Genomic DNA, 16,117 nt, shown 5'->3' with positions numbered 1-16,117 from the left:
GCCTTATTCTAAAATGTATTACATTATTTTTTCCCCTCGTCATCTACATACCCCATAGTGACAAAGCGAAAACAGGTTTTTAGAAGTTTTTGCAAACGTATTCAGACCCTTTGTTATGAGACTCGAAATTGAACTCAGGTGCATCCTGTTTCCATTGATCATCCTTTATGTTTCTACAACTTGATTGGCGTCCACCTGTGGTAAATTCTATAGAAATAGAATGACAATTTAAATTTGAAATATTTGCATCACAATACCTGGCAGCCATTGCAGGTGTACCATAACGAGGGGTTCCTGTGTTTGCAGGAATTGCAGGCACAATTCTAAAAACCGGTTTTTGCTTTGTCATTATGGGGTATTGTGTGGAGATTGGGGGGGAAACAATTTAATCAATTTTAGAATAAGGCTGTAACGTACAGTGGGGAAAAAAAGTATTTAGTCATCCACCAATTGTGCAAGTTCTCCCACTTAAAAAGATGAGAGGCCTGTAATTTTCATCATAGGTACACGTCAACTATGACAGACAAATTGAGATTTTTTTCTTCCAGAAAATCACATTGTAGGATTTTTAATGAATTTATTTGCAAATTATGGTGGAAAATAAGTATTTGGTCACCTACAAACAAGCAAGATTTCTGGCTCTCACAGACCTGTAACTTCTTCTTTAAGAGGCTCCTCTGTCCTCCACTCGTTACCTGTATTAATGGCACCTGTTTGAACTTGTTATCAGTATAAAAGACACCTGTCCACAACCTCAAACAGTCACACTCCAAACTCCACTATGGCCAAGACCAAAGAGCTGTCAAAGGACACCAGAAACAAAATTGTAGACCTGCACCAGGCTGGGAAGACTGAATCTGCAATAGGTAAGCAGCTTGGTTTGAAGAAATCAACTGTGGGAGCAATTATTAGGAAATGGAAGACATACAAGACCACTGATAATCTCCCTCGATCTGGGGCTCCACGCAAGATCTCACCCCGTGGGGTCAAAATGATCACAAGAACGGTGAGCAAAAATCCCAGAACCACACGGGGGGACCTAGTGAATGACCTGCAGAGAGCTGGGACCAAAGTAACAAAGCCTACCATCAGTAATACACTACGCCGCCAGGGACTCAAATCCTGCAGTGTGAGACGTGTCCCCCTGCTTAAGCCAGTATATGTCCAGGCCCGTCTGAAGTTTGCTAGAGTGCATTTGGATGATCCAGAAGAGGATTGGGAGAATGTCATATGGTCAGGTGAAACCAAAATAGAACTTTTTGGTAAAAACTCAACTCGTCGTGTTTGGAGGACAAAGAATGCTGAGTTGCATCCAAAGAACACCATACCTACTGTGAAGCATGGGGGTGGAAACATCATGCTTTGGGGCTGTTTTTCTGCAAAGGGACCAGGACGACTGATCCATGTAAAGGAAAGAATGAATGGGGCCATGTATCGTGAGATTTTGAGTGAAAACCTCCTTCCATCAGCAAGGGCATTGAAGATAAAACGTGGCTGGGTCTTTCAGCATGACAATGATCCCAAACACACCGCCCGGGCAACGAAGGAGTGGCTTCGTAAGAAGCATTTCAAGGTCCTGGAGTGGCCTAGCCAGTCTCCAGATCTCAACCCCATAGAACATCTTTGGAGGGAGTTGAAAGTCTGTGTTGCTCAGCGACAGCCCCAAAACATCACTGCTCTAGAGGAGATCTGCATGGAGGAATGGGCCAAAATACCAGCAACAGTGTGTGAAAACCTTGTGAAGACTTACAGAAAACGTTTGACCTGTGTCATTGCCAACAAAGGGTATATAACAAAGTATTGAGAAACTTTTGTTATTGACCAAATACTTATTTTCCACCATAATTTTCAAATAAATTCATTAAAAATCCTACAATGTGATTTTCTGGAATTTTTTTTCTCATTTTGTCTGTCATAGTTGACGTGTACCTATGATGAAAATTACAGGCCTCTCTCATCTTTTTAAGTGGGAGAAACTTGCACAATTGGTGGCTGACTAAATACTTTTTTTCCCCACTGTATAGGCTACCTACCGCACATTACACAAGACAGAATAACACATAAGCCCATACAGTAGATCACAGGAGGCTGCTGAGGGGAGGACGGCTCATAATAATGGCTGGAACGGAGTGAATGGTATCAAACTCATGGAGACCATGTGTTTGTGTTCGATACAATTCCATTTATTCCGTTCCAGCCATTACTATGAGCCCGTCCTCCCCAAATAAGGTGCCACCGGCCTCCTGTGCAGTAGATGTAGCTATATGCTCTCTTGGGTACATAAATGAAAGAAGCTCCAGTAGGCTAATATTTTTGAGTGTGGATTGTATTACTGTACCGTATTGTATTATGCTGTGTTATATGGAGTGGAATTACGCACCTCGTTCAAACCATGAAGCTGGGAGAGAACATGTGATGCTGGTGCATGGGGCCTACAAAGTTACAATTATAGGATTGCGAATTTGATTTAAATATTGAAATATAATAGGGCCTATTTTATACTGAACAAAAAAATAAAAATGCAACGTGCAACAATTTCAAAGATTTTACCGATTTACATTTCATAGAAGGAAATCAGTCAATTGAAATGAATTCATTAGGCCCTAATCTATGGATTCCACATGACTAGGCAGGGGCACCGTCATGGGTGGGCCTAGGAGGACATAAGCCCACCCACTTGGGAGCCAGGCCCAGCCAATCAGAATTAGTTTTTCCCCACAAAAGGGCTTGATTACAGACAGAAATACTCCTCAGCTCCTCTTTTATTTCAGCTCATGAAACATGGGACCAACACTTTACATGGTGTGTTTATATTTGTAAAGTTTACATTTGTATAATTAGTATGCTGACATATATATATATATATATATATACATATATATATATACATATATATATACATACATACAGTGGGGAGAACAAGTATTTGATACACTGCCGATTTTGCAGGTTTTCCTACTTACAAAGCATGTAGAGGTCTGTAATTTTTATCATAGGTACACTTCAACTGTGAGAGACGGAATCTAAAACAAAAATCCAGAAAATCACATTGTATGATTTTTAAGTAATTAATTTGCATCTGGTCAGATGAGACTAAAATTGAGCTTTTTGGCCATCAAGGAAAACGCTATGTCTGGCACAAACCCAACACCTCTCATCACCCCGAGAACACCAGTATGGTGGTGGCAGCATCATGCTGTGGGGATGGTTTTCATCGGCAGGGACTGGTAAACTGGTCAGAATTGAAGGAATGATGGATGGCGCTAAATACAGGGAAATTCTTGAGGGAAACCTGTTTCAGTCTTCCAGAGATTTGAGACTGGGACGGAGGTTCACCTTCCAGCAGGACAATGACCCTAAGCATACTGCTAAAGCAACACTTGAGTGGTTTAAGGGGAAACATTTAAATGTCTTGGAATGGCCTAGTCAAAGCCCAGACCTCAATCCAATTGAGAATCTGTGGTATGACTTAAAGATTGCTGTACACCATCGGAACCCATCCAACTTGAAGGAACTGGAGCAGTTTTGCCTTGAAAAATCCCAGTGGCTAGATGTGTCAGCTTATAGAGACATACCCCAAGAGACTTGCAGCTGTAATTGCTGCAAAAGGTGGCTCTACAAAGTATTGACTTTGGGGTGGGGGGGGGTGAATAGTTATGCACGCTCAAAATTATTTCTTGATTGTTTCACAATAACAAATGTTTTGCATCAAACCCCCCAAAAATCCATTTAATTCCAGGTTGTAAGGCAGCAATATAGGAAAAATGCCAAGGGGGGTGAATACTTTTGCAAGCCACTGTGTGTGTATGTGTATATATATATATATATATATATATATATATATATATATATATATATATATAATCAGTTGAAGTCGGAAGTTTACATACACTTAGGTTGGAGTCATTAAACCTTGTTTTTCAACCATTGCACAAATTTCTTGTTAACAAACTATCGTTTTGGCAAGTCGGTTAGGACATCTACTTTGTGCATGACACAAGTAATTTTTCCAACAATTGTTTACAGACAGATTATTTCACTTATAATTCACTGTATCACAATTCCAGTGGGTCAGAAGTTTACATACACTAAGTTGACTGTGCCTTTAAACAGCTTGGAAAATTCCAGAAAATTATGTCATGGCTTTAGAAGCTTCATTTGAGTCAATTGGAGGTGTACCTTTGGATGTATTTCAAGGCCTATCTTCAACCTCAGTGCCTCTTTGCTTGACATCATGGGAAAATCAAAAGAAATCAGCCAAGACATCAGAAAATAAATTGTAGACCTCCACAAGTCTGGTTCATCCTTGGGAGCAATTTCCAAACGCCTGAAGGTACTACGTTCATCTGTACAAACAATAGTACTCAAGTATAAACACCATGGGACCACTCAGCCGTCATAACGCTCAGGAAGGAGACGTGTTCTGTCTCCTAGAGATTAACGTACTTTGGTGCGAAAAGTGCAAATCAATCCCAGAACAACAGCAAAGGACCTTGATGCTGGAGGAAACAGGTACAAAAGTATCTATATCCACAGTAAAACTGCTCCAAAACTGCCATAAAAAAGCCAGACTACGGTTTGCAACTGCACATGGGGACAAAGATCGTACTTTTTTGAGAAATGTCCTCTGGTCTGATGAAACAAAAATAGAACTGTTTGGCCATAATGACCATCGTTATGTTTGGAGGAAAAAGGGGAACGCTTGCAAGCCGAAGAACACCATCCCAACCGTGAAGCACGGGGGTGGCAGCATCATGCTATGGGGGTGCTTTGCTGCAGGAGGGACTGGTGCACTTCACAAAATAGATGGCATCATGAGGAAGGAAAATGATGTGGATATATTGAAGCAACATCTCAAGACATCAGTCAGGAAGTTAAAGCTTGGTCGCAAATAGTCTTCCAAATGGACAATGACCCCAAGCATACTTCCAAAGTTGTGGCAAAATGGCTTAAGGACAACAAAGCCAAGTTATTGGAATGGCCATCACAAAGCCCTGACCTCAATCCTATAGAAAATATGTGGGCAGAACTGAAAAAGCGTGTGCGAGCAAGGACGCCTACAAACCTGACTCAGTTACACCAGCTCTGTCAGGAGGAATGGGCCAAAATTCACCCAACTTATTGTGGGAAGCTTGTGGAAGGCTACCCGAAACGTTTGACCCAAGTTAAACAATTTAAAGGCAATGCTACCAAATACTAATTGAGTGTATGTAAACTTCTGACCCACTGGGAATGTGATGAAAGAAATAAAACTTGAAATAAATCATTCTCTCTACTATTATTCTAACATTTCACATTCTTAAAATAAAGTGGTGATCCTAACTGACCTAAGACAGGGTATTTTTACTAGGATTAAATGTCAGGAATTGTGAAAAACTGAGTTTAAATGTACTTGGCTAAGGTGTATGTAAACTTCCGACTTCAACTGTATTTATGTGTATGTATATATACACTGCTAAAAAAAATAAAGGGAACACTTAAACAACACAATGTAACTCCAAGTCAATCACACTTCTGTGAAGTCAAACTGTCCACTTAGGAAGCAACACTGATTGACAATAAATTTCACATGCTATTGTGCAAATGGAATAGACAACAGGTGGAAATTATAGGCAATTAGCAAGACACCCCCAATAAAGGACTGGTTTTGCAGGTGGTGACCACAGACCACTTCTCAGTTCCTATGCTTCCTGGCTAATGTTTTGGTCACTTTTGAATGCTGGCGGTGCTTTCACTCTAGTGGTAGCATGAGAAGGAGTCTACAACCCACACAAGTGGCTCAGGTAGTGCAGCTCATCCAGGATGGCACATCAATGCGAGCTGTGGCAAGAAGGTTTGCTGTGTCTGTCAGCGTAGTGTCCAGAGCATGGAGGCGCTACCAGGAGACAGGCCAGTACATCAGGAGACGTGGAGGAGGCCGTAGGAGGGCAACAACCCAGCAGCAGGACTGCTACCTCCGCCTTTGTGCAAGGAGGAGCAGGAGGAGCACTGCCAGAGCCCTGCAAAATGACCTCCAGCAGGCCACAAATGTGCATGTGTCTGCTCAAACGGTCAGAAACAGACTCCATGAGGGTGGTATGAGGGCCCGACGTCCACAGGTGGGAGTTGTGCTTACAGCCCAACACCGTGCAGGACGTTTGGCATTTGCCAGGGAACACCAAGATTGGCAAATTCGCCACTGGCGCCCTGTGCTCTTCACAGATGAAAGCAGGTTCACACTGAGCACATGTGACAGACGTGACAGAGTCTGGAGACGCCGTGGAGAACGTTATGCTGCCTGCAACATCCTCCAGCATGACCGGTTTGGCGGTGGGTCAGTCATGGTGTGGGGTGGCATTTCTTTGGGGGGCCGCACAGCCCTCCATGTGCTCGCCAGAGGTAGCCTGACTGCCATTAGGTACCGAGATGAGATCCTCAGACCCCTTGTGAGACCATATGCTGGTGCGGTTGGCCCTGGGTTCCTCCTAATGCAAGACAATGCTAGACCTCATGTGGCTGGAGTGTGTCAGCAGTTCCTGAAAGAGGAAAGCATTGATGCTATGGACTGGCCTGCACGTTCCCCAGACCTGAATCCAATTGGGACATCATGTCTCGCTCCATCCACCAACGCCACGTTGCACCACAGACTGTCCAGGAGTTGGCGGATGCTTTAGTCCAGGTCTGGGAGGAGATCCCTCAGGAGACCATCCGCCACCTCATCAGGAGCATGCCCAGGCGTTGTAGGGAGGTCATACAGGCACGTGGAGGCCACACACACTACTGAGCCTCATTTTGACTTGTTTTAAGGACATTACATCAAAGTTGGATCAGCCTGTAGTGTGTTTTTCCACTTTAATTTTAAGGGTGACTCCAAATCCAGACCTCCATGGGTTGATACATTTGATTTCCATTGATAATTTTTGTGTAATTTTGTTGTCAGCACATTCAACTATGTAAAGAAAAAAGTATTTAATAAGATTATTTCATTCATTCAGATGAATGTGTTATTTTAGTGTTCCCTTAATTTTTTTGAGCAGTGTATATTTGCAGAAAAAAACATTGGAAGTGATCTGCAATATTAAAGCTGATCTACCCCCTAAAAAAAATAAAAGGGTGGCTATTTGAAGAATCTCAAATACAGTGGGGAAAAAAAGTATTTAGTCAGCCACCAATTGTGCAAGTACTCCCACTTAAAAAGATGAGAGAGGCCTGTAATTTTCATCATAGGTACACGTCAACTACGACAGACAAATTGAGAATTTTTTTTCCAGAAAATCACATTGTAGGATTTTTAATGAATTTATTAGCAAATTATGGTGGAAAATAAGTATTTGGTCACCTACAAACAAGCAAGATTTATGGCTCTCACAGACCTGTAACTTCTTATTTAAGAGGCTCCTCTGTCCTCCACTCGTTACCTGTATTAATGGCATCTGTTTGAACTTGTTATCAGTATAAAATACACCTGTCCACAACCTCAAACAGTCACACTCCAAACTCCACTATGGCCAAGACCAAAGAGCTGTCAAAGGACACCAGAAACAAAATTGTAGACCTGCACCAGGCTGGGAAGACTGAATCTGCAATAGGTAAGCAGCTTGGTTTGAAGAAATCAACTGTGGGAGCAATTATTAGGAAATGGAAGACATGCAAGACCACTGATAATCTCCCTCGATCTGGGGCTCCACGCAAGATCTCACCCCGTGGGGTCAAAATGATCACAAGAACGGTGAGCAAAAATCCCAGAACCACACGGGGGGACCTAGTGAATGACCTGCAGAGAGCAGGGACCAAAGTAACAAAGCCTACCATCAGTAACACACTACGCCGCCAGGGACTCAAATCCTGCAGTGCAAGACGTGTCCCCCTGCTTAAGCCAGTACATGTCCAGGCCCGTCTGAAGTTTGCTAGAGTGCATTTGATGATCCAGAAGAGGATTGGGAGAATGTCATATGGTCAGATGAAACCAAAATATAACTTTTTGGTAAAAACTCAACTCGTCGTGTTTGGAGGACAAAGAATGCTGAGTTGCATCCAAAGAACACCATACCTACTGTGAAGCATGGGGGTGGAAACATCATGCTTTGGGGCTGTTTTTCTGCAAAGGGACCAGGACGACTGATCCGTGTAAAGGAAAGAATGAATGGGGCCATGTATCGTGAGATTTTGAGTGAAAACCTCCTTCCATCAGCAAGGGCATTGAAGATGAAACGTGGCTGGGTCTTTCAGCATGACAATGATCCCAAACACACCGCCCGGGCAACGAAGGAGTGGCTTCGTAAGACGCATTTCAAGGTCCTGGAGTGGCCTAGCCAGTCTCCAGATCTCAACCCCATAGAAAATCTTTGGAGGGAGTTGAAAGTCCGTGTTGCCCAGCGACAGCCCCAAAACATCACTGCTCTAGAGGAGATCTGCATGGAGCAATGGGCCAAAATACCAGCAACAGTGTGTGAAATCCTTGTGAAGACTTACAGAAAGCGTTTGACCTGTGTCATTGCCAACAAAGGGTATATAACAAAGTATTGAGAAACTTTTGTTATTGACCAAATACTTATTTTCCACCATAATTTGCAAATAAATTCATTAAAAATCCTACAATGTGATTTTCTGGATTTTCTTTTCTCATTTTGTCTGTCATAGTTGACGTGGACCTATGATGAAAATTACAGGCCTCTCTCATCTTTTTAAGTGGGAGAACTTGCACAATTGGTGGCTGACTAAATACTTTTTTTCCCCACTGTATACAATATATTTTGATTTGTTTAACACTTCTTTGGTTACTACATGATTCCATATGTGTTATTTCATAGTTTTGATATCTTCACTATTATTCTACAATGTAGAAAATAGTAAAAATAAAGAAAAACCCTTGAATGAGTAGGTGTTGTAAAACTTTTGACCGGTAGTGTAAATCCATATTTGACAAATTATACTGTGTTGTACGGCTTGTTATACTTATAATAACACTACTTGTGTTATACTGCATGTTATATTTAGGTCCATTGAATGACTTTACACAGAAACTTAAATTAACTGGTATTTTAATTGTCCGCAAGAAATACAGCTCTGGTACCTCACGCAGCCAATAGAAAACCCCACAAATAAACATGATATACAAAGAAACATCACATCCGAAATGATGAAGAAAAGTACAAGAGCACATACAACAATTTTACCCTTTGCTTCAAACATCTCCCTCCTTTTCTTTTGTCACAACTTACAGTACATTGAGAAGGCTCAACAAAAAGCAATACAACAATTAAAATGGCACTTTTTTTGTTCTACAGTAGTTGTGGGAAACATAGCCTTAAAGTCGAGTTTACGAGATGAGATCAGGTCAGATGGCATCGCTAGACTAAATTAAATTAGGAAATGAATCATTTAATGGGAAGTTATTACTGTATTCTCTGTCATTATTAGGCTGTAAATCTGGTTCCATCTCCTCCAACAAGTGTTTCATGTAGCCACTTAGCCTGAGTGTTCTCCTCTAGCATCCAAACACAAAGAGATTACTGTTGGACCGGAGCCTCTACTAGAGTAATCACCAGCTGAGCAATGACCTAACGCAGAGCAGGTGGCCAGCAAATGTGTGTTTGTCATTTGTCTGTGTCGGCGTGTGTGTGACAAAAAAAAGAAGGAAAACAGCATAACAACAGCATACATAAGAAACAGCAGTCAGGTAGCTCAAGTCTTATAGTCTGTGCTGCGCCGTTTGAGTTTCTCCGGGTTGTTAGAGGCCATGTGAGAGAAGTCCCTGAAGATGTCCTGGTACGTTTCATCACCTTAGGAAAACAAGACATGAGAAGAACATTCAGGAAGAGAGCATGAAGACATTTTTACGTTAATGTAATTTGTTTAATTTCGGGGGAGTATTGTCTGTACAGTACATTTCTGTCCTTAGCCGCCCTATTTTCTCTCTCTCAATTTGTCCACATTAAACTACTACTATAAACATGAATGCACGCGTAGGCACACTGTTTACCTGTAGCGCTGTAAGGTGGGGGCATCAAGGGACACACTGTGCAAGCAGCGCAGAACAGGCAGTCGCCTCATTGGACAAACACAAAGGCTCACAAGACAACAATGAGAAAGCACTGCATATCAGAGACTGACAGACAAATTAAGCATCTCCAAGTATAGACATTACATGAGCATCACAACCTCAGTCCTCCAGGGCCAGACATATTATTTGAGTTAGAATATTTAAAATAGTGAGTTATTGTGTCAGTACTGGAGTAAATAAATTGGACTTGGAACAGACTTGGCAGACAGTTTGGCCATGGAAGAATGGATGGGACACTCTCTTTCTCATACAACACAGCGCAGAAATATTGCAGCTCTGCCCAATGAGAGTCCACTGTTCCAGCCCAAATCGGTTGCATCTGCTAGGCCTACTGGCTAGCCGATGGGTTTAGACCAGTGGTTCCCAAATGTTTAAGCATTGTGCATTGTTCATTGTCCCGATAGACAAAAACATGTTTATAACAGCCACGACCCAGGCTTGACCAGCAGCCTAAGACTGGCCACAACATAAACCACCAGTGGGCCCCGAGCCACTGTTTGGAAAACACTGAACTACAATGGACAGGCTAATTACTTTCTGTACATCTTTATGTTCTCAGCATCAAGTTCTTATTCTCAAGCAAAAGCAATGCTTAAACAGTGGCAGTGTGTATTTGAAACCGGTCAAACACAATAATAACCACTTAGGTTTGACAAAAGAGTCCGTTTGAAAAGGTTAAAGTAAGCCTGGGAAATGGGGGAACATACAGTTGTATAAGTGAAAAAAGCATTGGTTGTTGGACTTACTACACATACAGCAGACTCAATTACACTATGCAAGGTACATAAAATGTACATGACGAGACAACCTAAACAATCAGATTCCTTCTTTTTCAGGCAACATCCTGTGCTATCATACAATACATTAGTCCATATAGAACTGTACACTTATTTATAGGTGTATAAATATATGTTAAACATGGCCAATGCCCAGTGTTATCATACTCTGTGATCTACATAGAGCTTATATGGGCTGTAAAGTGCAGGATGACTAACTGCGTTCATTAATTCTACATCAAAGTGCAACGTGGACTCACTCATGGGTGTGCATACATGTCATTACATAAACACTCCCTTAAATGTCCCTCCTTCCTCTTCTACGGTATGTTCTCTCCTTTTCCCTGGTTCTCTCATTTTCCCTGTTTTTCCCTTTAGTATTATATTCCCAAAATGGCCACCTCTTCCCACATACAGAAAGACTACAGTATAGAAGCCTCTTGTCCATACATTTACCCTGTATTCTAGTTATCCCTCTACTCAAACTGCATTCACTCTACTCCCCCTCTCTACTCCCTCTACTGAGTTACAGGAAATCGTCCCTACCCAGTAATCCAGTTAACAATTCTCAGTTCCAGGAACGTTCCCCATATAAGTTCCAAGAACGTTCCCCTAACCTATTATTTTTAGCACTCTAGGAAGGGTCCAGCAATGATTCCAGAAATCAATCAAAACATAATTTTAACATCAGCCTGTAATGTTTAAAAAAAAATTAAAATCTATTTTAATGTTACCTCACAACTTACTGGGAACTGTTAGCCGAGTAGCCTATGCACCTCAGCAGTACCCCTCCTCCTCCCTATCTGTTCTCTCCTCAGTTACGAATGCCAGTCCCCCTCTCTCTACTCATTCTGCCCCCCTAGTGCCCATCCACTCAGTTGCTTCTTCAAGGCCTGAAGTCCCTTCCTGGTTTGGCCCATCCCACTCCCTGTCCCGCCCACTCCCTGTCCCCCTGAGTGACCTGGTTGGCCAAAGGCTCCGTCCATCTCACGCATCTCCTTGTTCATCTTGGCAATTCGCAGCCTGTCAGGAGAAAGCAGAGTCGTGAGAAAATCAATCAATCTTTCTAGTGTCAACAAATCAACTGAAGTTTATACTCACAGGGTGACGATGTCAGCGTTGGCTGTCTCCACGGCGATAGTAATGGGGTCTTTCTGGGTGTTGTCTCTGGCGTTGTAGTCTGCCCCTCGCTTCAGGAACAGACACACAAGCCTGGGAGACAGGGACCAGGTTAGTGTGTGTGTGTGTGTGTGTGTGTGTGTGTGTGTGTGTGTGTGTGTGTGTGTGTGTGTGTTGTCCATCCTACCCAGTGTGTCCCAGTATAGTGGCGTGGTGTAGAGGTCCTCTCCCGTTACTGTCTGCTGTGTTAACATTGGCACCGTTCTGTAGCAGGAACTCACACGCTGCCAAGGAGTTCTGGAGAGACAGGGGTCAGAGGGCCAGTGAGCATATACACACAACAGATACATTCACACAAACCTGCTCGATCTCTTCTAAACACACACACACACACACTCTCTCTCTCTCCTCACCGCGGTGACGGCCTGTAGGAGTGGGGTGCTGGACCCCTCGGCTGTGTTGACCCAGTTGACGTCAGCTCCATGGGCCAGGGCGTCGGCCATGACAGGGAAATGCTGCAGCGCTGCAGACCGATATAACAACGCCCCGGGATGAAGACCAGACAGGTCCTCCTCTTCCTCATCTTCATAATCTGTGGAGGGATGACAGGGTTTTTGTTTGTGTGTATGTGTGTGTGGGGTGGGGGGGGGTGGGGGGAGTGAGTGTGTGTGGTGGGGGGCATCTCTGTGTGTGTTTGTGTCACCTTTGTGAATGCCAGTATTGTTGTTTTGGACAAGGTCACTCTGGTTGAGCCCTGAGGGGAGAGAGAGAGAGCGTCACATGACATTCCTTCAGTACAGCAACAGACCACAAGATGACAGGTTTATCCTGCTGATTATAACAATACACACACTACAACAATGTACCCAAGCTTACCGCTTTTTGCTGCGTCACCAAGTTTATGGTGTGTGTGTGTGTGTGTGTGTGTGTGTGTGTGTGTGTGTGTGTGTGTGTGTGTGTGTGTTGTGTGGAATTTCTGTCGTTGGTATCTATCCTCTTATCTATCCCTTGGACAGACACAAATAACCCACAGCACCTGCATCGCTTACATTCCTGACCTGGTGTCACGGATTCAGCCGAGGCTGCTCCTCCTCCTTGCTCGGGCAGGCTTCGGCGTTCGTCGTCCCCGGAGTACTAGCTGCTGCCGATCGATGTTTCGGTGTTTGTCTTGTTTAGTCTTTATTATTTACACCTGTTCGCCATTATGTTTGATTGTATTCCCTATATTTACCCGTCTCTCATTTGGTATTTTGTGTGTTATTGTTTGTTGTCATTTCCGGCAGTTCGTGTATGTACGGGTCTTTGTGCTTTCCTCCCTGTTTTGGAGGTTTGTTGTTGTGTACGTTGATTTTACTGTGTTCAGTAAATAACGTTGCCAGCCGCTCTGTGTCCTGCTTTTGACTTCGCTACCGCATACACGTCGCATGACAGAATAACACACCTTCCATGGAGTCAGCAGGAGCGACGGTGCCAGCGGGATCACTGGAGGAGCGCGTTATCCAACAAGCGGCCATGATCCAGGATCTTGGCACCGCCATGGAAGGGGTGATGAACACCTTGTAGGATTTTTAATGAATTTATTTGCTAATTATGGTGGAAAATAAGTATTTGGTCAATAACAAAAGTTTCTCAATACTTTGTTATATACCCTTTGTTGGCAATGACACAGGTCAAACGTTTTCTGTAAGTCTTCACAAGGTTTTCACACACTGTTGCTGGTATTTTGGCCCATTCCTCCATGCAGATCTCTAGAGCAGTGATGTTTTGGGGCTGTCGCTGGGCAACACGGACTTTCGACTGAGATCTGGAGACTGGCTAGGCCACTCCAGGACCTTGAAATGCTTCTTACGAAGCCACTCCTTTGTTGCCCGGGCGGTGTGTTTGGGATCATTGTCATGCTGAAAGACCCAGCCACGTTTCATCTTCAATGCCCTTGCTGATGGAAGGAGGTTTTCACTCAAAATCTCACGATACATGGCCCCATTCATTCTTTCCTTTACACGGATCAGTCGTCCTGGTCCCTTTGCAGAAAAACAGCCCCAAAGCATGATGTTTCCACCCCCATGCTTCACAGTAGGTATGGTGTTCTTTGGATGCAACTCAGCATTCTTTGTCCTCCAAACACGACGAGTTGAGTTTTTACCAAAAAAGTTATATTTTGGTTTCATCTGACCATATGACATTCTCCCAATCCTCTTCTGGATCATCCAAATGCACTCTAGCAAACTTCAGACGGGCCTGGACATGTACTGGCTTAAGCAGGGGGACACGTCTGGCACTGCAGGATTTGAGTCCCTGGCGGCGTAGTGTGTTACTGATGGTAGGCTTTGTTACTTTGGTCCCAGCTCTCTGCAGGTCATTCACTAGGTCCCCCCGTGTGGTTCTGGGATTTTTGCTCACCGTTCTTGTGATCATTTTGACCCCACGGGGTGAGATCTTGCGTGGAGCCCCAGATCGAGGGAGATTATCAGTGGTCTTGTATGTCTTCCATTTCTTAATAATTGCTCCCACAGTTGATTTCTTCAAACCAAGCTGCTTACCTATTGCAGATTCAGTCTTCCCAGCCTGGTGCAGGTCTACAATTTTGTTTCTGGTGTCCTTTGACAGCTCTTTGGTCTTGGCCATAGTGGAGTTTGGAGTGTGACTGTTTGAGGTTGTGGACAGGTGTCTTTTATACTGATAACAAGTTCAAACAGGTGCCATTAATACAGGTAACGAGTGGAGGACAGAGGAGCCTCTTAAAGAAGAAGTTACAGGTCTGTGAGAGCCAGAAATCTTGCTTGTTTGTAGGTGACCAAATACTTATTTTCCACCATAATTTGCAAATAAATTCATAAAAAATCTTACAATGTGATTTTCTGGATTTTTTTTTCTCAATTTGTCTGTCATAGTTGATGTGTACCTATGATAAAAATTACAGGCCTCTCTCATCTTTTTAAGTGGGAGAACTTGCACAATTGGTGGCTGACTAAATACTTTTTTCCCCCACTGTATCCCCTGGGCAGAGATAGCCCAAAACTCACTCCGCCACTCCTCCACTAATCTTACGCCTTTTCAGTGTGTGTTGGGGTATCAGCCGGTCCTGGCACCCTGGCATCAGAGCCAGATCGAAGCTCCTGCGGTGGATGAGTGGTTTCGGCGCTCGGAGGAAACATGGAACGCTGCGCATGTCCATCTGCAGCGGGCTATCAGACGGCAAAAGGCGAGCGCCGATCGCCACCGCAGTGAGGGTCCGGTTTATGCACCGGGAGATCGGGTCTGGCTCTCGACCCGAAACCTGCCCCTTCGCCTGTCCTGCCGGAAGCTGGGTCGGCGGTTGGTGGGGCCATTTAAAGTCCTGAGGAGATTGAACGAGGTATGTTATAGGTTACAACTGCCCATTAATTACCGCATTAACCTCTAGTTCCATGTGTCTCTCCTCAGGCCGGTGGTAGCTGGTCCACTCCAGGAGAATGAGATTCGAGAGGCTCCTCCACCCCCACTAGACATCGAGGGGGCTCCGGCGTACTCAGTCCGGTCCATCGTGGATTCGAGGCGTCGGATGGGGGGTCTGCAGTATCTCGTGGAGTGGGAGGGGTACGGTCCGGAGGAACGGTGCTGGGTCCCTAGGAGGGACATTCTAGATCCCTCCCTGTTGAGGGATTTCTACCGGAGTCATCCGACTCGCCCTGCTCCGCGTCCTCCTGGCCGTCCCCGAGGCCGGGGTCGGCGCACGGCTCCGGGGGGGGTACTGTCACGGATTCAGCCGAGGCTGCTACTCCTCCTTGCTTGGGCAGGCTTCGGCGTTCATCGTCCCCGGAGTACTAGCTGCTGCCGATCGATGTTTCGGTGTTTGTCTTGTTTAGTCTTTATTGTTTACACCTGTTCCCCATTATGTTTGATTATATTCCCTATATTTACCCGTCTCTCATTTGGTATTTTGTGTGTTATTGTTTGTTGTCATTTCCGGCAGTTCGTGTATGTACGGGTCTTTGTGCTTTCCTCCCTGTTTTGGAGGTTTGTTGTTGTGTACGTTGGTTTTACTGTGTTCAGTAAATAACGTTGCCAGCCGCTCTGTGTCCTGCTTTTGACTTCGCTACCGCATACACGTCGCATGACACCTGGACACACATCTGTACTGGATCAGGACTTATAACACCTCAACACCTACCAGTCCATCAGCAGACTGTGTAAAGAACAT

At 44.1% G+C, this 16,117-nt stretch overlaps 1 protein-coding gene across 1 annotated transcript in view; it reads right to left on the bottom strand.

Moving 5' to 3' along the window:
• Positions 1-9,003: 9,003 nt before the first annotated feature.
• Positions 9,004-16,117, bottom strand: part of LOC121572106 (arf-GAP with coiled-coil, ANK repeat and PH domain-containing protein 1) — a 28,289-nt gene continuing 21,175 nt past the window's right edge. Inside the window, exons 18-23 of the mRNA XM_041884024.1 lie at positions 12,641-12,691; positions 12,351-12,529; positions 12,125-12,234; positions 11,920-12,030; positions 11,780-11,841; positions 9,004-9,761 (exon numbers count right to left, since the gene is read on the bottom strand). Of these exons, the coding sequence (XP_041739958.1) occupies positions 9,664-9,761; positions 11,780-11,841; positions 11,920-12,030; positions 12,125-12,234; positions 12,351-12,529; positions 12,641-12,691 (611 nt within the window). The 3' untranslated portion in view covers positions 9,004-9,663. The remainder of the gene's footprint in view (positions 9,762-11,779; positions 11,842-11,919; positions 12,031-12,124; positions 12,235-12,350; positions 12,530-12,640; positions 12,692-16,117) is intronic.

The sequence above is a fragment of the Coregonus clupeaformis genome, chromosome 8 (genome assembly GCF_020615455.1).
Source record: "Coregonus clupeaformis isolate EN_2021a chromosome 8, ASM2061545v1, whole genome shotgun sequence".
Taxonomy (NCBI): Eukaryota; Metazoa; Chordata; class Actinopteri; order Salmoniformes; family Salmonidae; genus Coregonus; species Coregonus clupeaformis.
Note: the sequence above shows the minus strand (reverse complement) of the source record. Positions and strands in the feature narration are given on the sequence as shown.